At 44.5% G+C, this 25,696-nt stretch overlaps 1 protein-coding gene across 1 annotated transcript; it reads left to right on the forward strand.

The window, feature by feature from the left end:
- The first annotated feature begins 879 nt into the window (after positions 1-879).
- On the forward strand, positions 880-24,490 carry LOC134749776 (programmed cell death 6-interacting protein). The gene is made up of 15 exons (XM_063684815.1): positions 880-1,127; positions 1,339-1,457; positions 3,267-3,394; positions 8,096-8,249; positions 9,614-9,738; positions 10,398-10,582; positions 11,634-11,868; positions 12,367-12,582; positions 13,047-13,241; positions 13,799-14,011; positions 14,650-14,772; positions 14,932-15,102; positions 19,700-19,843; positions 19,958-20,081; positions 20,435-24,490. Exons 1-15 carry the CDS (start codon positions 937-939, stop codon positions 20,635-20,637), a joined length of 2,526 nt encoding a protein of 841 aa, XP_063540885.1. The 5' UTR covers positions 880-936; the 3' UTR covers positions 20,638-24,490.
- The last annotated feature ends 1,206 nt before the right edge of the window (positions 24,491-25,696 follow it).

The following is a 25,696-nucleotide window of genomic DNA, read 5'->3' on the forward strand; positions in this document are numbered from 1 at the left end:
TCATCAATTAAAATGAGACAGTCCTGGGCCAAACTATAAGAAAGCTGTAAATGTCGATAGGTTATTGATCTGAGGTCGATACATCACTATGCCAAAAATATAACCTTTCATACTTAGCAGAAAAGTTCGAAAATTTATGCAAAAATCTATATAGACTTGAATGCAAGTAATAATTACATAAACAATATATCGATTTCTATGTTTAGGGTCAGGTCCTATAAATTAATTTCTTCAAAATTGAACAAAACTCACCGATTAAAGGTTATCGGTTCGTGCGTATTTTATTTTCTTCCTGTATGCGATTTACAGCCCTCGATCACACAAGACATTATCACAAAGGGAACTTCAAACCATTACAAATAAAAACTCAACACATTTTCCAACAATCTTTCAGGAATAGCAAGAATATAATTAAAATAAACCAAGATGACCGCTGAAACATCCCGAAATATTTCAACTAAAATAATACGACTATGTCAAGTTGTTACAGTTGACACCTACCTGTGAAATAACGAACTTATATTTTATTTGGCTGGATTATATTATAGAACCACATAGGACCATTTGACATTTCCCTCAGTTCATCTTATGACAATACTGAAAAAAACGAAAGAACTTGCGGATTGTTGTCTCACTCACTCATAGACAAAAAGTAATAACGTGTTGTGAATACGATATCTTTTACCAAGCTTTTATTTTTGCCCGGCTTCTTTGCTTTAGTCATTATTCTGAGAATCAAGCCCAACAGAAAAATGGGGTTTTGAGACAAACAGGAAAAAATAATTTTGTTTAATAAATTAATCAAAAATCTTTAATTAAACCCTTGTGTTGCTATACAGAAAATACAAAGACAATACAGAGCGCAGCTGTCACGCTGTCAGTCGAGTCGCAGTCGATCAGTTGTCAACCGATTGTCAAAAGGTGACAGTCGCAGTCATGGCCGAGTTGATTGCGGTGCCGTTAAAGAAGTCCGCGGACGTAGAACTAGTAAAACCACTGCGGAATCTGCTGCAAAACACCTATGAGGGCGCGGAGGACTGCACGGACTCGCTGACGGAGCTGGCGCGGCTGCGCTCCGACGCGATATGGAAGGTGTACGACAGGGCCTCGCTCGACGTTCTCTACAGGTACTTAGATGACTCATTTATCGCCATTGAATCATTATTTATTCCTATTGCGCTATTTTTTTAGTCAATTAGTCCGGTTTGTGGGTTTTTTGGAATAGAAAGGTGTTGATAAACATGTGGTTTGTTTGTCATCGACCTTATAAACAAAGGGCCGTGTAGGGCGCAGCCGCGCGGGTTGTTTACGTGTAGTCAGTGTGTGTTTGTTGCGCAGCTACTACGATCAGCTGGCGTCGCTGGAGGAGAAGGTGCCGCCGCAGGAGGTGCAGATCCCCTTCAAGTGGAAGGATGCCTTTGACCGGGGATCTCTCTTCGGAGGAAGGATTAGTCTTAGTAAGTTTATAAATACTTCTTACTAAAATATATTGCTTTTATAATCACATATAGGTGAAATATATATTTACCCATTACTTCTCTAAAATATAGTTTTATTTTATTTTAAACTCATTTTGAGTATTTATTCTTTAATCTGATAAATACAAAAAAAAATATTAGTTGTTTAGTTTTCTTAACAATTCTATTTGACTGGTAATTCTACACAAGATACTTCGTTGTTTTAGTGACGTCAAACAATTGCTAGTTACCATCGTAAACACTGTTAACTGACCATTTGCATACCTTACTGCAGCAAGATAAGGTTTACCAATGGCCAGTTAAGTGTGTTTCTCATTGAGAAATAACGTGTTAAATGCTAGTTATTGATATTGTTGCGTTACAAAATTGTAGACTGATCATGTAAATATAATAAAAAAATTACCCCCATTAAAATATAGCGCAATCGATTCTCCTTTCAGTTTGTTCAGAATCGATATTCTGAACAAACTGTCTCTAGGATTTCATAGGGTCATGAAACACCGTGTATACCATTTTATGTCTAAAGTAAACCTTAATATTTGCATTTCTTCTTTGTATTGTTTCCTTTGCCAATATGATTATGCTGATATGTATAAAACCATCACAAATAAAATAGACTTGTGACTAATGAGTACTACTGAGTTGACAATATTCAAATCAATTTGGGTTAGTGTGTGAGTTGTTGACACAGTAATAATATCAACTAAGCAATTTGACTGTTAATAGTTACCATGTAATAACCACTTTCTAATAACAAAAAAAAACTTACAATAGGATAAGGTATATCTAGGTCTGTAATTAGTTTATGTAGGTTCAGATACAATAGTTAAAAAAATACAACATATTTGTGTTTCATACAAAACTTGTTTTTGCTCTATTTCGTTTGTTTTATATACTAGAGCTATATAAACTAATTACAGACATAGATATACCTCATGTCATTGTATGTGCAAAGTTTTATTACAATCCAACACATAGTTTTAAAATGAGAACGAAACTCCGTTTGTATGGGAAGGTGAAATTCAGCCGAGGTTACCGGGGACTCTTAAATTAAAAAAGATTGTAGGCCTTGTCTTTGTAATAAGGGGAAGGGGGAAGCATATTAACTTATGTGTATCCCGAAATGGTATGCACCAAAACAAAGCAAAAAGAGTAGAATCAACTTAGACTTATTGATACTTTTTATTTTCAAGACAAAATCAAACTTACTTAAACTCTGAATCAGGGATGTTGCGAATATTTGCACCCGCATCCGCAACAGCGGAACTTCCGCATTATTTTCAACATCAGCATCCGCATAAAATCGATGCGGAGCTTAATGCGGATGCGTATGTGGAACAGGTAGGTACATGACTTCTTAGCGGCGGCGTAAGTGCTAGGTAGTTTCGTCATTAGCCAATAGGAATCTCGTTTCGTTTTTGTGATTCGTCGATCGAGCACTTTAGCCTATGACGGACAGCAACAAGAAGTAAAAAGTTTGTTTTATTTGGACTTCAGTATAGTAATGCGATTGTGGGGCACCTGTATTCTTGTTCAAATACTAAGTTTCGTTTTTTTTAAATAAAAATTACTAAAGTGTAATATTTGACGTTTTTCATGTGTCTAATCTCGACATCCGCATCCGCGGATGCGAGCCTTTAAAAATGTCAAAAAATCGGCATCCGCAACATCCCTGCTCTGAATAGTGTATAGTTGCAATAATCTCGTGTTACTCCCTCATGTACGAGTATTGTGATTGTATGCAATACCTTTTGACACAGTTGCAATAACAATATGTATGTATTGCAGCTGTGAGCTCGCTGGCTTATGAGCATGTGTGCATCCTGTTCAACATCGCAGCCCTGCAGAGCGTGCTGGCCTCCCAGCAGCCACTCGACACTGAGGACTCGCTCAAGCTTGCCACCAAGCTGCTGCAGGTATGAAACAGGAGGAACATCTGTAGGACTTGATTCCTATCATCTTGCAACTCACAGGTTTTATAGAAAAAACCGGCCAAGTGCGAGTCGGACTACTTTTTAGTATTTGTTGTTATAGCGGCAACAGAAATACATCATCTGTGAAAATTTCAACTGTCTAGCTATCACGGTTCATGAGGTACAGCCTGGTGACAGACAGACGGCCAGCGGAGTCTTAGTAATGGGGTCCCGTTTTTACCCTTTGGGTACGGTACCCTAAAAAGTAGGCCAACTGACTCCGGCTTGGTCTATTTCATCATCGTGACGCGGTAAAATAATCCTAAGCTTGAATATTATCTATAAGTTTAAAGACGCAATATGGCTTGCATTGTGGATACTAGACATCCTAGACAATAATGTATTTGATAGATAAATATGTACATGAAAAACATTCGTAACTTAAGAACAAATATGGTCATTACTTCGTTGAAATCCAGGATAACCACTTCATAGATAGATTCACGACACCGTCCGTTGTATTGTAGTTCGGGCGGTTTTCGGCAACTCGTCGACTGGCGCCTATTTTGCGTGACATGGGGATAGGCTAGTCCTGCCAGCCCAGCTCCTATCCTATCAAACCTTTGATGTTGAGTAGGACCTAGGGGGGTGGGAGGGGGGGGGGTGGAGTTCATAGATAGTTACTTGACTAAACTAAGTGACCGTCAAGCAACATTTTATAAACAGATATTTTTCGAAAAATCTGCAAGTGATATTATTGTTTTAATAACAAAACTTCCGTGAGACACAGACATATTAAATATATTAATAACGGGTCACTCACGTGTTTTAAGTCGAAAACGCTCGACATGTTTCACTCCGTATCGAGGAGCATCATCAGGAGCTTGCGTCGACGGTGACGGACCGATGCAGACCCGTCTGCGTCTGCGCCGGTCCGTCACCGTCGACGCAAGCTCCTGATGGCGCTCCTCGGTACGGAGTGAAACATGTCGAGCGTTTTCGACTTAAAACACGTGAGTGACCCGTTATTAATATATTTAATATGTTTGATATTATTGTTATCATAATGAATCTGATCTCTTAAATAAATAAATAAATCTTTATTTACTTGAAACCTAATACAGTGTAAGCCTTAGACTAAATTACAAAATAAAACTTACATTAGGTTTGTAAGAGTTTCATTAGGATTGAGCCTGTTTCCTGAAACAAAGCCTGTGACTCAGGATTCAGTGATTCCTCCGAGGAAAATGGTACAGGTTATTTTGTTTTGTGAACTTAAGTACTTAAAGACAAAGAAGGAGTAAAAAATAAAATAATAACACTAAGATTGAAAGATCTTAATGACAGCAAGTTATAGTACTTATACTATAAAAACACTTTAAAAGTAATAACCCAAACCCATGCTTTTATATTGAAATAAGTAATATTAGTAAACTCTAAGAACAAATTAAATTATTTTCTATGAAAATATTTTAATTTGTGGTTTTTCAAGTAGACACACTACTATTTAAACTATAAACTGAAATAAATATCATATACGAAGGAAAAAATGACCAAAGCCTCCAAGTGCTGGAATCGAACCAGCGTACCCCGTTTACCGGACAGGTGCCTGAACCGCTCGGCTATCCGGCCACGGTGGCATGGGTCGAAATTTCCAAGTATATGACAATTCCCGAAGGCTTGTGGCGCCCCCTGGCCATCTCTAAGGTAGAACAGTATGGTTCGACCTTCTAACTGATTTTTCAGTTAATATTAGTAAACTCTTGTAAAACACTTTTATTTTACTTAATCCTTAAAAATTGTGACTGAGGCTCTCCGTGACATGTCGTGCAACTCACGCGCAAGTAACTAAAAATATGTGAGTTAAATATTAGTATGATTCACGACAACATAAGTCCGATTGTAAGAACACTAAGAACAGTCAAACCAAAGATAAACAAAATAAACACCACTGTGACGACGACGCCACGCTAATAAATGTGAGCTCACTCGTTAACAGGCCGGATTTACTGTCTCAGATGTCATCTCACACCCACTGATAACATGTTATCTTTGTAAAATAAAAGTACTCTTTAGAACTTAAATCTCTCTCAGTAAATCTCTCTTTTATTACCAACTTGGCCCTTATCTTTTCCTGTTGACCATTAACCTTATGAGTGGTTATTCTTAGGCACTTGTTCATTCATTCATAATACTCGTAAAAAGCGAATTGATAAATAAATACCATAGTTAGCGTGGGTATACTGGCTATGAACTTGACTCTGTTCAGTTTTATGACATTTAATTAACTCTAAAAAGATTTATTTAAAGGGTATAGCTGTGTTTGTATTAGGCATCGGCCCCGGAAGCCAAATTGATTGCCGTTTTGCCAATTTATTAGATTATAAGATGCTATTTTACCAAATAAATCACCCAAAAATGCTGCAGGTTTTTGGGGAAAAAAAAAAACTATTTTTGAAAAATTGAGGACGACAATTTTAAACATTGTGCAATCACCTGGCCCCAATTTCACCACGGTGACAGGTGCGACAATTGTAAAACATCAATGTTGCTGACGTCACAGTCATCCATGGGCTACGGTTACCGCTTACCATCGGGCGGGCTGTATTCCTGTTTGCCACCATCATTGTAATATAATAAAAAAACTTTATTATATCGGCAAAAAACAGGTACGTTTATGATGATGATGATGACAATTGTCATAAGATTTTTTTCTACTCGCCGAGTATAATCTGTGTATTACGACTTCATATGCAACACTACAACCTTACTCTTTTCAACGTTGGATAGTCTATGGCACTTCCGACTCAAGCATAAGAATTTTATCGATACGGTTTAGTCAATTATAAAAATTTTGAAAATAGAACTTCATACATTTCAGTAAAATATTTCTTGTTTAAGGAGACTCGATTCAATGCAAATTAGCCTACTTAAACACGCTGCTGCGTCGCATCTGCTTTGTGATTGGTTGGCCAACAATTGCTTCATAAGTCATAAACGCGCATGTGACACCCTTCATATAGCAACATCCATATCCTACGAAAACCGCTTAGCGTTGCTTGTTAGTCTCCATAGGCTACGGTGGCCACAATCGAGTAAAAAATTGTCTTAAAATTGAATTTAGCGCGGAGCAGGTACCAGGGCCTCATGAGTTACGAGGAGGTGTCGTTGACCAACCCGCCGGGGGCACCGGGCCCGGCGGCCGGGGCGCGTACAAGTATGAAGGTATCGCGGGCTGCGGCAGCTCGCGTATCTTAGCTGTTTACTTTTGGTTTGTTTACCTAAGTATATGATTCTACTAGTTGAAAGTATAATTTTTTTGTCTCGTAGAAAAAGTATTGTATACAATAGTGATATAATCAAGCTTTTCAATCTCGTACCTTAACTTAAGCAACTCAGCAAGCTTCGTTGCTTAAACACGGTACTCGACTGAAAAGCTCTCTATTATATCACGATTGTATAAAATACTAATAAGAATTTTCCGTAATGCTTGACAGGAAATAAGTTCTGTGTCGGAATTTTGCGACAATTGTCGTGTTTGTTGTGACAATTGTCATTAGCATCGCAAAATAAGTACTTATTTATTGGCGATATAATGGAGTTTTTTTTTTATTAAAATGTTGGTGGCAAACAAGCATACAGCCCGTTCGATGGTAAGCGGTCACCGGAGCCTATGGAGGCATGTGACGTCAGTAATAGTGATTTCGACAATTGTCGCACCTGTCACCGTGGTGAAATTGGGGCCTGTTATAAATAATATCACACACAATCAAGCATGCAATTATATCTGGCACAATTTTATTTTTAAATAGAGCCATAAGAGCATGTTATACCGGGTGTTTCCTGTAACAGGAGCAATAAATTAAGCTATAGGCTGTACTCCTCAAACTGACCAACATTTGTTCACCAACTTTTTAAAATTATGAAATTTTTAGATTATACCTTTTTCATACTAATTAAATATTATCTTCAGTGTACGCTGCTATCTGTGTGTCACCCTTTAAACATAACAAATTTTGCAATACATTGCGTCTTAGAATAAACTTTAAAGTGTAATAAAAATCAAACACAAGTTATTTTTAAAAGTTGCTGAACAGTTGTTGGTCAGTTTGAGGCGTAAAGCCTACAGCTTAATTTATTGCTCCTGTTACAGGAAACACCCGGTATATTATTACATTTTACTGACCTAACCTAATACATTTCATTTTCTGTCTTTCTTTTATAAGAATGCGTTGCACTTAGTGATTTAATTGGTATTAATTGAGCTTAGTTTATATTAAGTGTTGAACGACAGGCAAGTGATTCATGTAAGTGGCTATGGCAGGGCGTTTTGTGACTTGCACTAAAAATAAAACAGTTATACAGTATCCACAACTTTAAAATACGATCAATTTACGGTCAAATGTAATATGTACTACAGAAAGGCATAACTTTTGACAGTTGCCTGTAGGTAGTAATCTGAATCAAATAGGTTGTGAGGTGTAAAATTTAAATACCAAAGTGGCTTAATCAACGCATCCTCATTCCTGTGGTATCAAAGCGCGTCTTTTCTCAATCTTAGGGGCTTGGCACATTGCGTCCGATTCGCACGTCGCATATCGTTCTCGCTCAAACTGCGGAGCTCAAATGCTCCTTAGAAAGAGTTTTGTAGATAGTCACAGCTATTTAAATTGCTAAAACCACAAATGGATTTATATTTGACAGCAAGCGGCGGGCGTGTTCTCACATTTGAAGGCAACCGTGATGGGTGCCGTCCACCAGGAGCCTACTCCCGATCTTCAGCCCGACACGCTACAAGCCCTCGCTTCGCTCATGCTCGCTCAGGCGCAGGAGGTCATCGCTTACAAGTGCATCCGAGGTATATGTTTCACGAATAGATGGCTTCCAAGCCATAATCCGGAAACGAACAGCTTCCATTATGCGCCGAGTGCGTGGGAGTTACAACAGCATCCTGAGTCTGGTGGCAGACAGGCTAGATTGTCCGATAGCTGGACACTGGCATAGTCTGCATGTTAATAATTAAAATTAATTTTAGGGTTGACATTTAAATTTATTTTTGACTGCGCATAATGAAACCATATAATTATTATTAATTTTTAATTGTAATTTTAGTATTATTTTTAATCAGAATTTAATCAATCTGTTATTATGATCAATTAATTAAATTTTAATGTCTAGATTTATTTATTATTAATTTTAACATAATTTTATTTTAATGCTTATTATAATTGTAACTGTTGTTTTGTTGTGTTATGCTTATGATGTATATGGACCAATGTTGTCTGCAATAAATGATAAATAATATAGCGACCTCAACACGGTATTGGCCGTGCCCGGCTGCGGTCTTGGCCCACATTTCTTAATCGTTGTCTGAATGTCGTAAACTCGTAACCGACCATATCGCCTGTCAGTTTTTTTGTCAGAGTCCCAATAAGCTTGCAGTCTTTTAATCACGTGTTCCTTGCGGTAATATTAAATTAAGACATTTTAAGATTTAAGTTAGATTTTTCTTGAACAAAATTATAAGATAAGATAAGATAAAATTTATTTAATTGAAAAATATCCAAAAATAAAAACAATCGTAATACGAAATATTTAGATCAGAACGGTTTCACTCACTTGTATTTTTAGTCGCTTTTGGCGACATGTTTCGGATTCTTTGGGAATTTTTCCTCAGGCACGAGTGTCCGCGGCGGTTGTACGTCGTGCACTGATACAAACCGTTCTAATCTAAATATTTTGAAATATGTCTCACGATAGTTTAAGTTCGATTAATCGTAATACGCTTAAATAGCTACTTAAATACTACTTAAATAAATCATGGTTTAGAAAAGTAAACATACAATTTAAGATCTTGTAAGCAAAAATTAATCAAATTCGTTTATAAAACTTGCCTTATCTCGCCCTATCATAAAAAACTATTGATTGACAGCAGTGTTTGTCATTTGATATCTCAATTATCTCATATACGAAGCCTTTTTCGTCAATTATTATTATTATATTGTTTAATACACTTGCTTGCAGCTGAAAGCTGACTGCACTTGTTTTTTTTTTTTAAACTATTAGTGTAAATTTTATTTTATTAGTGTTATTTTGTGTTTCATTTTTTTATTGTATTTTTTAAAATCCTATTTGACATCGGAATGTATGGATGTGTTCTGGTTATTCTATAAAAGTATACTTGTCTGAATTAATTTCGATATTTATTAAATGTTTGTGCAGACGAGATGAAAGAGGGCATGGTGGCGCGAGTCTGTTCGCAATGCGAAGAGCTATACACAGACGCACTTCGCATGATCAACCGGGAGCCGCAACGGGCGCTTTTTGACCGCGAGTGGTCCGCCATTGTAAGTGAAAAATCATGTGAAAACAGACCTTAATACTTACAAAATTAGGTTAAGTATCCACTGATTACGGTTGATCAATAATGAGAAGCAGCGAGCAACCTTTGACTGTGAGTGGACTCCCATGGTATGTGTGAACAAACCATATTATTGTGCATCATTAGGTTCATAATCCATTAACCTCTTGCGTCAACCGCTCGATTGGGACACTTTAGTACGTATCAAAACAACCAAAACGCAAAACATCCAGTATATTTTCTCTACCATTCATTCATTCATATATTCATTGATAAAGTAAATTACACGTCCAGAGTACATAAAATAAAATTAAAAAAGTAAACATCGTTTAAACTTAAAAACAAATCATAGCATCCATATATCTTAAAGCGAAAAATGGAAATACAATAATATATCATGTCAGTCGTAATTATAAATTCAAATAATTCTAAATTTGGTCACATAATTTTAAATAGTGTATAGTAATTCATATAATAATGAATAAATTAAAAATAAAGATTCACAGTGAAAATAATGTACCATGAAAACAGCGAAATTAGACTTTTACATCGTGTACCAAATTAATCTTTCAAAATATACTTTCGAAATCGAACTCAAAACTCATTGTCATACAATATCCTAACCCTAGATTTTTCTTTGTATAGATAACAGCAAAACAGATGGCGTTCCGCGGCCTGACCCAACTCTTCCAGGGCATGGTCTGCCGCACCAACAAAGCAGTAGGCGAGGAGATATCTCGTCTCCAGGTGGCCGTGGAACAATTTAAAGGAGCCCTGGGCAGGCTGCCGCAGGCGCCATTACTGTCTGAACAGCTCACGAAAGCCATGAGGTAATGCCCCAGTGTCTGCAGCAACAGGTGACGTCTCCAGGTCGCAGTGGAACAGCTCAAGGAGGCCCTGGGCAGGCTGCCGCAAGCGCCATTGCTGTCTGAACAGGTCACGAAGGCCATGAGGTAATGATCTAGTGCCTGCACCAACTGGGTCACGTTTCCAAGCGGATCGGCGCCCTTGCTGTCGGAGTAGTTCACCAAGGCTATGAGGTAATGTTCCAGGGTCTGCAGCAACAGGACACGTGGAACAGCTGAAAGGAGCCCTGGGCAGGCGCCCGTGCTGTCGGAGCAGCTCACCAAGGCTATAAGGTAATGATCCAGGGTCTGCACCAACAAAAGAGGAGATATCTTCAGGTGGATGTGGAACACCCTGGGCAGGCGCCCTTGCTGTCGGAATATTTGACCAAGGCCATAAGGTAATGTTCCAGGGTGTGCAGCAACAGGGGACATCTCCAGATGGATGTGGAACAGCTTAAGGCCTGAGCAGACTGCAGGTGCCCTTACAGGAGCAGCTTTATACCGAGGCCATGCGGTAATATTCCAGCGTCTGCACCTATAAGGCGACATGTCTCCAGGTGGCCGTAGAAAACTAAAAGACCCTTAAAACAGGTACATAAGTTGAGACTTAAGTTTGATTCGTGGATTATAATATATTACATTGAGTTTCGTAGTTTAACCTGGTTGTTACTCTTTCGTTACCTATTACGTCTTATCATTTCTCTGTAGTTTTGCACTAAAAAGTACCTAAGTATATTTATTTTTTCCACATACAAGAAGCTATCAATAGAAAAATGTACCTATAGTCTGACAAAAATTGTCAGACTATAACAGCCAAATTACTCCGGCATACATACATTTTTTAACTGATCTTACGCTGTAGAATTAGTTAAAAACTGGAAGTTTATGAGTTCTAATTCTAATGTGGTACAACTTGGCTCAGTTTTATAATTTATAAGACTGCTTAGTCTTTGTAAGTCTAGTCCTAAAGTTTAGTCATAACATAAATCAATACTTCTGGATTTTGACTCAAACAAATCTCTATCTCCCGCAGATTCCTCGCCGAAGCCACAAAAGACAACGACTTCATCTACCACGAGCGCATCCCGGACGCGCGTCAGCTGGAGCCCGTCCCCCGCGCCGCCGTGGCCAAGGCGCTCCCTCCCCCCGCGCGCTGGGGCCCCGCGCCCCCCGCGGGCCGCGCCCTGTTCGCGGCGCTGCTGCCCGCCGCCGCGCACCGCGCGCTGCAGGCCGCCGCCGCCAAGAGATCGGAGGCCGTCAATGCTGAGGTACACCATTACCGAGTCTGTAGCTCCCTCCCCCCGCGCGCTGGGGCCCCGCGCCCCCCGCGGGCCGCGCCCTGTTCGCGGCGCTGCTGCCCGCCGCCGCGCACCGCGCGCTGCAGGCCGCCGCCGCCAAGAGATCGGAGGCCGTCAATGCTGAGGTACACCATTACCGAGTCTGTAGCTCCCTCCCCCCGCGCGCTGGGGCCCCGCGCCCCCCGCGGGCCGCGCCCTGTTCGCGGCGCTGCTGCCCGCCGCCGCGCACCGCGCGCTGCAGGCCGCCGCCGCCAAGAGATCGGAGGCCGTCAATGCTGAGGTACACCATTACCGAGGCTGTACTCTGTAGCCCCCCCCCCTGCCGACACGGCCTTATTACTGGTCTGCGGAGACGGTTAATGCTGCACACAGCAACTCGTTCCGATTTTTAAGAGACCTCTAAGAATCTAGATTACAATCCTTCAATTCTAAACTCAAACCACAATACTCAATCAAGTAAATTTCCAGGTGAACAAGCTCCGCGAAGCCACCCAGCTCCTCAACAGCATCCTCGCCTCCCTGAACCTCCCCGCCTGCGTCGAGGAACAAGACTCGGGAGAACTCCCCGAGTCTATCCGGAGCAAGGCGGCCGCCGTGCGTACGGCCGGCGGCCCGGGGGCTTTACGAGCTCTGATGGAGGAGTTACCGCAATTGTTGCAGCGAAACAGGGACATACTAGACGAGGTAAGTAACGGGGTGGCTCTGTCTGCTACGGAAGCAGAATATATGTCAAGATAGATAACAAGCAAGCATCCCTGAACCCCGCTTGCTGCCCGTCCTGAGCTGACAAGTTAAAGCGCGCGGTGGCTCTGTCCGCGACAGATGCAGAATACATTACATTATTAAGTGACATGAAACTTTGCTCTCGGTACCTTCGTCGGAATTATCTTTTGTTTTTCTATGGTACGATAAGTATTCAAAATGAATATTTTGGCAATTATTCCACACTGAGCAGATGCCATTAAATCCCTTTTAAAGCTTAACCATTTGCTGCTCTTTCTACTGCCCTACCTGTTGTGTCATTCCACTGCCATTCGAAACTGCGTCTGGCGACCACCCTTAGGCGTGTGAGCAGGATGGCGTTTACACTTGCCCTAATACCCTAATACCGAATTGAACTTTTTACTTAAATATGATTATGTTGACAGGCGGAGCGCATGCTACGCGAAGAAGAAGAAGCGGACGCGGCGCTCCGCAACCAGTTCGGCGCGCGCTGGGGCCGCACGCCCTCGCCGCAGCTCACCGAGGCCTTCCGCGCCAACGCGGCCAAGTACAGGCAAATCATCGACAACGCTGTGCGAGCCGACGCCATAGTGCAGCAGAAGTTCGCTCAACACAAGGAGGTCAGTCGACACTATACATACAGTGGAGCATACTTCCTCAACACTGTTGAACTGGAGTATTCCGCGCCAACGTGGCTAAATTTTGGAAAATTATTGATAATGCTGTCTGTGCTGATGCTATTGTGCAGCAGAAGTACTCGCAACACAAGGAGGTTGGTCGATACAGGTCGATGGACGCCGGGGCCGCACTAGACTCTGGCGATAGAGCACATATTATCATCAAAACTACTCATTGAGCGATTGAAAACTTTAAGTCGTGTCACTATTCGTGGCGCTGTCTCCTGGAAATGTAAGCTCACAGAACGGTTGCCTTTACCGGTTGTTTCCGATATCTCGCGACCAAATGCTGGAATGATATCCCTCCACCTGTCAGACGGCTCAAAAGTAAGCAAAATTTCAAACACAATTTTAAAAAGTTATTACTCGAAAAACAAAACACTCGCAAGAAAAACCAACTTTCCTCTCTTGTTGCACAAATAACTATTGCTACACAAGTTTTGGAGTCACTTGTTTGCCGTTTGTTTCTCCAGTCTTTAATCATTGATATGTTTCCACAGGATATCGAGCTCCTCGGGCGCAGCGACGGCGAGATCACCGCCGGCGTGCCCGAGGCTGCGGGGGGCGCGGCCGGCGCGGGGGGCGGGGGCGCCGGCGCCGGCGCCGGCTCGGCGGCCGCGGAGCTGAGGGCGCTCCTGGCGAGGGTGGAGACGCTGAAGAGGGAGCGGGACAGCCTTGAGAACGAACTCAAGGACGTCACTCTCGACCTCAAGGTAACACATACAGACAGACAGAGACCACCGCTGACGGGCCCGAGCCGGCGAGTGGAGACGCATAAGAAGAAACAAGATACCTTTGTTAGTGCATGATCTTAAGGATGTCACTCTTGGTCTTCTATATAGATGGCGGCGGTGGCGGCAAACACAGTAAATAGAAATCATAGTGGCTGTGCGGGAATATACATGTATTGACATAGGGTAGGTGGTGGTGGAGCTGCGAGCGCCGTTAGCTCGAGTGAAGATGCTTAAGAAAGAGCGGGATAGTTTTAGGGACGTTACCCTCGACCTGAGCTCGTGACTTTGCAGTATTTATACATGGGTGTGTATATATGGACAGAATTCACGGACTCGGCCGAAAGTGTCTGATAATTTAGCAGAAGTACAAGGAGTATATTTCGTCATCCTGTAGTACGAAACAATTCTTGCATGAGCGTCTCGGTTTCACACCCGCTAGCGATCGTATTGACGTAGAGTATTATAGAGAGTTTCCCCAAATGATAACGCCCTACGCCATTATCGCGTGTCGCGTGATCGCAGTAAAGTATTTGTGTACTGTAAAACTAATGTATCGTAACATCCCCATGCTGTATCAATGCAAATAAATAATTTCTGATTTGTGATTCTGATTTCAGGAGCAGTTCCTGTCAGCGCTGACCGCGGACGGCGCGCTGGACGAGCCGGCGCTGACGGCGGGCGCGCTGGGCGCCGCGCTGGCGCCGCTGCAGCGCCGCGCCGCCGCGTTGCAGCAGCAGCAGGTAGGTTTGAATAAAGTGGACCGTTGTTGTCAATAAATTACTTATGATTATAAGAAACCTCAATACTAACAAACTTGTTCTGAAATTTCTGCTCGACGCAAATTTTCTTCCTACTGTTACACATTTATCCTTACGTCTAAAAATGTTTTCGTTTTATAGGACGCGCTAGTGGCTGAGATCCAGCAAGCCCACGCGCGCTTCGCGGCGGCGGGCGGCGGCGGGGGCTCCCGCGGCGCAGCCCTGGGCCGCCTGTGCGCGGCGCACGACGCCTACGCCGACCTCACCAACAACCTCAAGGAGGGCGTCAAGTTCTACAACGACCTCACGCAGGTACATGTCCAGTACAGCAGGCGGGGGCTCCCGCGGCGCAGCCCTGGGCCGCCTGTGCGCGGCGCACGACGCCTACGCCGACCTCACCAACAACCTCAAGGAGGGCGTCAAGTTCTACAACGACCTCACGCAGGTACATGTCCAGTACAGCAGGCGGGGGCTCCCGCGGCGCAGCCCTGGGCCGCCTGTGCGCGGCGCACGACGCCTACGCCGACCTCACCAACAACCTCAAGGAGGGCGTCAAGTTCTACAACGACCTCACGCAGGTACATGTCCAGTACAGCAGGCGGGGGCTCCCGCGGCGCAGCCCTGGGCCGCCTGTGCGCGGCGCACGACGCCTACGCCGACCTCACCAACAACCTCAAGGAGGGCGTCAAGTTCTACAACGACCTCACGCAGGTACATGTCCAGTACAGCAGGCGGGGGCTCCCGCGGCGCAGCCCTGGGCCGCCTGTGCGCGGCGCACGACGCCTACGCCGACCTCACCAACAACCTCAAGGAGGGCGTCAAGTTCTACAACGACCTCACGCAGGTACATGTCCAGTACAGCAGGCGGGGGCTCCCGCGGCGCAGCCCTGGGCCGCCTGTGCGCGGCGCACGACGCCTACGCCGACCTCACCAACAACCTCAAGGAGGGCGTCAAGTTCTACAACGACCTCACGCAGGTACATGTCCAGTACAGCAGGCGGGGGCTCCCGCGGCGCAGCCCTGGGCCGCCTGTGCGCGGCGCACGACGCCTACGCCGACCTCACCAACAACCTCAAGGAGGGCGTCAAGTTCTACAACGACCTCACGCAGGTACATGTCCAGTACAGCAGGCGGGGGCTCCCGCGGCGCAGCCCTGGGCCGCCTGTGCGCGGCGCACGACGCCTACGCCGACCTCACCAACAACCTCAAGGAGGGCGTCAAGTTCTACAACGACCTCACGCAGGTACATGTCCAGTACAGCAGGCGGGGGCTCCCGCGGCGCAGCCCTGGGCCGCCTGTGCGCGGCGCACGACGCCTACGCCGACCTCACCAACAACCTCAAGGAGGGCGTCAAGTTCTACAACGACCTCACGCAGGTACATGTCCAGTACAGCAGGCGGGGGCTCCCGCGGCGCAGCCCTGGGCCGCCTGTGCGCGGCGCACGACGCCTACGCCGACCTCACCAACAACCTCAAGGAGGGCGTCAAGTTCTACAACGACCTCACGCAGGTACATGTCCAGTACAGCAGGCGGGGGCTCCCGCGGCGCAGCCCTGGGCCGCCTGTGCGCGGCGCACGACGCCTACGCCGACCTCACCAACAACCTCAAGGAGGGCGTCAAGTTCTACAACGACCTCACGCAGGTACATGTCCAGTACAGCAGGCGGGGGCTCCCGCGGCGCAGCCCTGGGCCGCCTGTGCGCGGCGCACGACGCCTACGCCGACCTCACCAACAACCTCAAGGAGGGCGTCAAGTTCTACAACGACCTCACGCAGGTACATGTCCAGTACAGCAGGCGGGGGCTCCCGCGGCGCAGCCCTGGGCCGCCTGTGCGCCGCGCACGACGCCTACGCCGACCTCACCAACAACCTCAAGGAGGGCGTCAAGTTCCACAACGACCTCACGCAGGTACATGTCCAGTACAGCAGGCGGGGGCTCCCGCGGCGCAGCCCTGGGCCGCCTGTGCGCGGCGCACGACGCCTACGCCGACCTCACCAACAACCTCAAGGAGGGCGTCAAGTTCTACAACGACCTCACGCAGGTACATGTCCAGTACAGCAGGCGGGGGCTCCCGCGGCGCAGCCCTGGGCCGCCTGTGCGCGGCGCACGACGCCTACGCCGACCTCACCAACAACCTCAAGGAGGGCGTCAAGTTCTACAACGACCTCACGCAGGTACATGTCCAGTACAGCAGGCGGGGGCTCCCGCGGCGCAGCCCTGGGCCGCCTGTGCGCGGCGCACGACGCCTACGCCGACCTCACCAACAACCTCAAGGAGGGCGTCAAGTTCTACAACGACCTCACGCAGGTACATGTCCAGTACAGCAGGCGGGGGCTCCCGCGGCGCAGCCCTGGGCCGCCTGTGCGCGGCGCACGACGCCTACGCCGACCTCACCAACAACCTCAAGGAGGGCGTCAAGTTCTACAACGACCTCACGCAGGTACATGTCCAGTACAGCAGGCGGGGGCTCCCGCGGCGCAGCCCTGGGCCGCCTGTGCGCGGCGCACGACGCCTACGCCGACCTCACCAACAACCTCAAGGAGGGCGTCAAGTTCTACAACGACCTCACGCAGGTACATGTCCAGTACAGCAGGCGGGGGCTCCCGCGGCGCAGCCCTGGGCCGCCTGTGCGCGGCGCACGACGCCTACGCCGACCTCACCAACAACCTCAAGGAGGGCGTCAAGTTCTACAACGACCTCACGCAGGTACATGTCCAGTACAGCAGGCGGGGGCTCCCGCGGCGCAGCCCTGGGCCGCCTGTGCGCCGCGCACGACGCCTACGCCGACCTCACCAACAACCTCAAGGAGGGCGTCAAGTTCCACAACGACCTCACGCAGGTACATGTCCAGTACAGCAGGCGGGGGCTCCCGCGGCGCAGCCCTGGGCCGCCTGTGCGCGGCGCACGACGCCTACGCCGACCTCACCAACAACCTCAAGGAGGGCGTCAAGTTCTACAACGACCTCACGCAGGTACATGTCCAGTACAGCAGGCGGGGGCTCCCGCGGCGCAGCCCTGGGCCGCCTGTGCGCGGCGCACGACGCCTACGCCGACCTCACCAACAACCTCAAGGAGGGCGTCAAGTTCTACAACGACCTCACGCAGGTACATGTCCAGTACAGCAGGCGGGGGCTCCCGCGGCGCAGCCCTGGGCCGCCTGTGCGCGGCGCACGACGCCTACGCCGACCTCACCAACAACCTCAAGGAGGGCGTCAAGTTCTACAACGACCTCACGCAGGTACATGTCCAGTGTAGCAGGCGGGGGCTCCCGCGGCGCAGCCCTGGGCCGCCTGTGCGCGGCGCACGACGCCTACGCCGACCTCACCAACAACCTCAAGGAGGGCGTCAAGTTCTACAACGACCTCACGCAGGTACATGTCCAGTACAGCAGGCGGGGGCTCCCGCGGCGCAGCCCTGGGCCGCCTGTGCGCCGCGCACGATGCCTACGCCGACCTCACCAACAACCTCAAGGAGGGCGTCAAGTTCTACAACGACCTCACGCAGGTACATGTCCAGTACAGCAGGCGGGGGCTCCCGCGGCGCAGCCCTGGGCCGCCTGTGCGCCGCGCACGACGCCTACGCCGACCTCACCAACAACCTCAAGGAGGGCGTCAAGTTCTACAACGACCTCACGCAGGTACATGTCCAGTACAGCAGGCGGGGGCTCCCGCGGCGCAGCCCTGGGCCGCCTGTGCGCCGCGCACGACGCCTACGCCGACCTCACCAACAACCTCAAGGAGGGCGTCAAGTTCTACAACGACCTCACGCAGGTACATGTCCAGTACAGCAGGCGGGGGCTCCCGCGGCGCAGCCCTGGGCCGCCTGTGCGCCGCGCACGACGCCTACGCCGACCTCACCAACAACCTCAAGGAGGGCGTCAAGTTCTACAACGACCTCACGCAGGTACATGTCCAGTACAGCAGGCGGGGGCTCCCGCGGCGCAGCCCTGGGCCGCCTGTGCGCGGCGCACGACGCCTACGCCGACCTCACCAACAACCTCAAGGAGGGCGTCAAGTTCTACAACGACCTTACACAAGTAAGACTGTATTAGTTGGCTTCGTGAGCTGTATATATACCCCCGTGGCTGCGCCATTTTTAAAAATGTAAAAAAAACATCAGTTGAAAAATGCGTCGGGTTATTCTCACTAGTTCCCACCGAGTTATTACTAGTGGTACTACCTTTTTTTTTCTTTTTTTTCTTGACCGCCTCAGGGCTATAAGGCGAGGCCACAGGAACACTGGAGCACTCTTCCGCAGCCTCGCCAGCGGCTCCAGACCCAACTCTGGAGGGATTTTTTTTTTATTCCCCCTACCGCCCTACTAGTGGTACTACCTGGGAATTTTTTTCCCACCTTTTACCACTGATACCTACTGGGAAAAAATTCACAGTAGATACCACTAAATAGAACCAAACTGTGTTGATGGCAACTACTGGGATTTTTTTTTTCAATAGTTACCACTAAAATTTTGTTAGAGTTCAATAGAAAACAGTAGTTACCACCAACTCAGTTTGGTAGTAACTACTGGGAATTTTTTCACCAGTACTTACCGCTGGTGTAAAAGGTGGGAAAAAATTCCCAGTTATTAGCACTGGTAACCACTTGGTGGTAACTAGTGGGAATAACCCAATTCGTCCCATAGGAGATCAGCCGAGCATACGACAGCTCTAAAACACTCTAAAAAGACGACTGTACAGAGTTGCAAATAGAGCAGAATACAGAATTACCGGTAGAGTGTGATATAAAGAGCCGAGAAAAGTTTGACGTCTTCCAAGTAGTGTCAAAAAGACGTGCAAACTTTATTTTATTAATCTTTATTATGCTGCTTCGATTTGCTGCCGTAGGGTCGTAGGTTTGTAAACAAATCATAAATTCGATTAATTTAACTTGGTATTGGTATTTGTCCACAGCTGCTAGTGACCTTCCAGAATAAGATCTCGGACTTCTGCTTCGCGCGCCGCACTGAGAAGGAGGAGCTGCTCAAGGACCTGACGCAGGACGCCTCGAGGGTGTCGCGCCCCGCGCCCGACCCCCCGCAGGCGCCCGCTCAAGAGGTATTTGAAGTTTGACTACCCTTAAATACTCAAAAACTTTCCGAACGCAATCGGCCCATAAACGTCAACATTTAAACTAGCGACCACTTACTGACATATTGTCCTTGTCTGCAGCCAGCGTCGGTAGCGCGCAAGGACCCCCCGCCGCGCCCCCCGCCCCCGAGCGCCGCCCCCGCACCCCCCGCCGCCCCCGCCGCCCCCGCGCCCGCCGCCCTGCCCTATCCTATGCAACCACAAGGTAAGACCTTTCCACCAAATTATTAGCTACTCATCATTTTGAAGACGATTTTGGTTTGCCATTTTTAGGGTTCCGTACCCAAAGGGTAAAAACGGGACCCTATTACTGAGAATCCGCTGTCCGTCTGTCTGTCTGTCAGCAGGCTGTATCTCGTGAACCGTGATAGCTAGACAGTTGAAATTTTCACAGATGATGTATTTCTGTTGCCGTGATAACAACAAATACTAAAAGGTACGAAACCCTCGGGTGGGCAAGTCCGACTCGCATTTGGCCGGTTTTTTTTTTTCTTTTTTTAACCCAGCTATTTCGTCTCAGTCAGTTTATGCTTTCCCTAATTATATTTCATCTTTCAGGCATGCCGTTACCCTACGGCGCGGCACCGTACTACTACGCCGCCCCCATGCCGACCGGCTACAACCCCTACGCCACGCTCCCCTACCCGCACCACGCCCCGCGCATCCCCACGCAGCCCTACCAGCCCTACCAACACCCCCCGGCCCCGCAAGGGTACCCGCAACCCCCTCCTCACGGCTACAACCCCTATGGCACACAGTAGAATCGACTACTGAATCTAGACCACCTGGAATGAAGCTGGAATACTGCGACGGACGGAGCCCGAATGGTTGACGCATATGTTTTTAACCCTTTTCCAGGCATAGTACTATTTCCTGACCACATATGTACGCGCCAATAGAATTTCAACTTTAATATTCAGATTTAAGGCTCAAATTAGATTGCACTTTCGGGAAATGTAACGTCGATATGAATCATCAAAGCTGCATTAATTGGAAAATATTAAGATTTTCTTTGGGAAATCCTCGTAGCTGGTGCGGCCTGGAAAAGGTATTGAACACGTATGAATAATGCACTCCTACATGCACGAAACTTTACTATATATTAAAGTTCGGGTTAACACTTCACCCATGCCACAATATATGTAGCTAATGGACATGTGTGGACACTTTATTAATTATAATTGATCACTAGCCAATGACAATTATTAATTGTAAACTCCAATCGAAAAGTATGTTACAAAAATGATCATTAATTAAAAAAAATTTTACATTTTGATTAGCATTTAAATAAATAACGGTTGTCACGTCGTTGGTTAACTAGCACACCTTCCTTGCAAAAGTTTCGTTAGCACTCAACCTTCTAAGGCCCAAAGTCCTACCTATTACCTCTTCAGTTCGATGAAATTTAAATGATATTCAATTGGAACAGAGTCGCTTTTGTATGTTCCGTTCAATTTTACAACATCGCAAAAATCAACTATAATTCCTACAATATAGAATATTGTCTTCGGTTACCGCGATAGTTACTCATGAAATAAAACTGTGAAAACGGATTATATCGCGTATATTGAATTTATAATACATCCCGACGTTTCGAACCCTTTACAGCGTTCGTGGTCAACGGGTGATTGAGGAAATACAAAAAAAAAGTTTTAGTTATATTCCTACAATATAGGTTAAAATTTCAATGGCAAATTTTGGATTTTTTTATTTGTATGGCTGGGCCTTAGGAGGATAGAATGGCGTGATATTAGAACAACGTAACCCGTGCGTGACGTGAGAGGAAAATATACAAATTATGCATTTTAGATATGTTCCCTCGACATTCAGGAAAAATAAAAAAACTATTTCTAATGTGAAGTAGGGCGTTCGCTCGAGATCTTAGGTCTTAAGAGGCCGGTGTCGATTTTAGTCGCAAAAACGTAAAATTGATAGATTTAATCGATGAAATTGTACACCTTTTGTTACCTAATTGAAATAACAAGTACTGGTTTCTATTAGCACGTCTTCTTATCTTACCTTTTATCAGATCAATTTTTTGAAAACAGACTCGCTAAATTAGTAATGTTTGCTTTTCTGATGGACGTTTAGGTAAACGCGCGTAAAGCATTGATTTTGTCGCTCTTATTTGTAAATTTCGTAAAGTGTGGACGGCTAAACATGGTAATTTTGTATTACACATATTTTGTACTTGACGTTTATCAACCTACGTTTTTATTATTATGACTTTGAAGTAGTGTAAATGAAAGTTAGACGAAATCAATTTTCTCCAGAAATTACTTCAAAACAAGTGACAATTTCTCTGAAAATCGACTTAATTTCAACGTAATTTTGATACTTAAACAATCTACAACATTTGCTGAAACTATTCTTATACATCAATTTGTATAATTTACCACCATAAATTTTTGATGAATTTTTAAAAACTGCCCCTTCTTTTCATATAATACCGGTGACGCACGCTCGCGACCTCATTATTAAAAGGCAAGATGAGAAGACGTGCTAATAGAAACCAATACTTGTTATTTAGATATTACGTAACAAAACGTGTATAATTTCAACGACTAAATCTATCAATTTTAAATTTTTGCTCCAAAATCGACTACGGCCTCTTAATAAGTAACGTATATTTATACGATACGAGTAGTATTAGTTGTAAGGATTCGGTGCAAGGTTGTTACTAATGTTGGATTTATAACTGTTGATACGCTTGTAGCAGGTTCAAGCCGGAATTATACTAACACAAAAAAAAAAACATTTTAATTTAGTTTTGGATACGAGTTGAACTCGCATTGTTATATAACACTAAGAAAATATCCTTATTTTATGTATCCAAATGATGAACCCCATACTGTAGCCCCTCGGGAAAACCTCGGTAGGGAGCTCATTCCACAGCCGAAGCGTACGCGGGAGGAAATTCCTCTTAAACCGCACAGTACGCGACCATTTAGGTGCTAGGGTGTGAGGATGAACACCCTGCCGATGGCGAGCGGTGCGGTGGTAGAAAGCGGCCGTTGGCATCATGTCAAACAATTAGCTCCATGCATGAATTTATTTTTATTTTTGGATTCATAATTTATATCGTTGGAACACCGGAAATGATAAAAATACTTTTGTAAACCTTAACATTATTTTATTAAAAAATATTTAAAATGTTGAAAATTTTTGAGCGGTTGAAACGCTCATAATTTTTGGCGCGAATTCGACAGACCGTGATGACGTCACATGTTGGGCGGCCCAACTGACGTTTGCTACTAATGACACTAATCTGTCAAACGCGTGACGTCACGTGGCGTTTCGAGCGTTTCGCTCACTAGCTTTTCGCGGGCAAATTTTTGTACTTTTTATTTATAACTAAGTAATTAAATGGTAATTTAAAAACGGAAATGCATTTGTAACATGATATAACGGTAACAAACATCCGAATAAAACATATTTCGTTCAAATATAAACTTCATGCATGAGGCTAATTCTAATCTATCCATTTAAAGATGAACACACGAATACTAACTTTATTACGTATGGCACAGAGTTAATTTTTGATTTGTAAATGCATACATATGTATAATAAAATAAAAGATTTGTTAAATAATATTTAATTACGTTTTATTTTTTGCTCCTTGCACTACCTGCGGAACCAAATGAGTCTAATTGTCACAATTGTCAATAATATGTATTAATTGTATTTTTATAATGTCGGCTGTTGATATGTTGTTTTTATTATAATATTATTGTATTAACTAAGTCTGTGATCACCGACTGATGCTCCAAACGCATTTACGATAAAAATATGTATACACTATTACATCAATTAATATTTTAGTCATTTTCATCTTTTAGTGAAGGCATTTTGTTTAATCCAGCGGTTCTCACACTTTTGGCGACGGAACCCTTTTGGAAAGCAAAATATTTGACGGAACCCTAAAAAAAAAAAAATCGTTTGACAAATTAACTGTGGACTAGAGATATGAGAGCTGGTTATTGATTTGTTTTCGCTTTTTCTCTCGGAGCCCCCACAGAGGCTGCGGAGCCCTAGGGGTCCGTAGAGCACACTGAGAATGGCTGGTTTAATCCTTTTGATTAAAGCAATGTATTTTTCTTTAAGAAATAAATGGATCTGAATCTATTACAACTCAAATAATGTATACATATCTTTGACGTGGACTTTACACATTAAATAAATACATACAAATATCGTGAATTTAAAGCGGCAATTGGATTCTTATACGATTTATAACTATAAAAATATGAATCTCCTTGTACCTATCTTTTGTATCACGATTTCTGGTTAAATTTAACTCCATTATTTACAGTCGCCATCAGATATATCGGAGCGGCCAAGGTGCTCACAAATATCTGAACACGCCTCTATTGTCAAGGCGCTAGGTGCGTGTTCAGATATTTTTGAGCACCTCGGCCGCTCCGATATATCTGACGGCGACTGTACATTTATGTTTGTCAGGTCACTTCGGTAGGTGCTTTTAGTGCGAGAAGGATTTTATTAGGATAAAATATAATCAAATTTAATAATACTGCATGTGAAATCACATCATTTATAATAATTTCCGATGAAGTTACTTGTAAACTTGTAGTAAATAAATATTTTTTATTGAACTATTGTTTCATTGGTAATATTGGTATCATGGTATGGCGTTCATCTTATCAAAGATAGATATAACTCCGTAATAGATGGATACAGTCTAAGGAAAAAACGTGCCTCGAAAATCACGAAAATTTGATTCTCGATCAGATGGCGCCACTAGTTTTGGCCTACACTCGTATAGAGGGCGTTGACTGTTTCGTTTGTTATTTATAATTTTAACGCATACCAGTGAAAGAACATGGGTCAAAATCATATAAAAATAATTAATGCAAATAAAAAAATCATTTATCCATATTTAAATACATTTTATCGTATTTTTATAAATATTTATTTTTAGTTTTAAAGTGTGTCGACAGATGGCAGTGAATTACAGCGGGGTTACAAAATTTACTATGACAGTACCGCTCTAGTATAAGTTACTCTATGATCTTATACATAAAAAAATTCCAATGAAAATTAACGATTAAATTGCAACTTTTTTTTTTAGCATTAATATAACAGATGTATTAAATTACACTTGCAACTTGTGCAATATTTGATACTAGAGGTCCTTCATCAAAATCGGGTCACTAGTTTTAATAAATGTGGAACAAATATAAAAACCCACCAAGTGCGAGTAGGACTCGCGCACGAAGGGTTTTAGGGTTCCGTACCCAAAGGGTAAAAACGGGACCCTATTACTAAGACTTCACTGTCCGTCTGTCTGTCTGTCACCAGGCTATATCTCATGAACCGTGATAGCTGGACAGTTGAAATTTTCACACATGATGTATTTCTGTTGCCGCTATAACAACAAATACTAAAAATATAATAAAATAAATATTTAAGTGGGGCTCCCATACAACAAACGTGATTTTTTATTATTCCCATATATTTTTCAAGTTTCCAATTTATTTTAATAACAAAACTTCCGTGAGTCTGCGCCGGTCCGTCACCGTCGACGCAAGCTCCTGATGACGCTCCTCGGTACGGAGTGAAACATGTCGAGCGTTTTCGACTTAAAACACGTGAGTGACCCGTTATTAATATATTTAATATTCCAATTTATTGTGATAAATTGCTCATTTTCTATTAAACTAGGTTTTGTTACAAAGTTCAACATGACTGTGTCAACAACCCTATTATAATGAAAAACCTTGTACAGTCAACGTCGTCAACGAATTTTATTTCCGACCCATTTCGTGCCTTGTCACAGTGACTAGAGACCTCATACTATT

Source organism: Cydia strobilella, chromosome 2 (genome assembly GCF_947568885.1).
Source record: "Cydia strobilella chromosome 2, ilCydStro3.1, whole genome shotgun sequence".
NCBI lineage: Eukaryota > Metazoa > Arthropoda > Insecta > Lepidoptera > Tortricidae > Cydia > Cydia strobilella.

Bases quoted from the DNA above. Each gene is read 5' to 3' on its own strand.
- LOC134749776 (XM_063684815.1), top strand. From the start codon at position 937: ATGGCCGAGTTGATTGCGGTGCCGTTAAAGAAGTCCGCGGACGTAGAA. The intron at 3,395-8,095 runs GTATGAAACAGG...TATATTTGACAG, and splicing joins TTGCCACCAAGCTGCTGCAG to CAAGCGGCGGGCGTGTTCTC. The intron at 9,739-10,397 runs GTAAGTGAAAAA...TTCTTTGTATAG, and splicing joins ACCGCGAGTGGTCCGCCATT to ATAACAGCAAAACAGATGGC.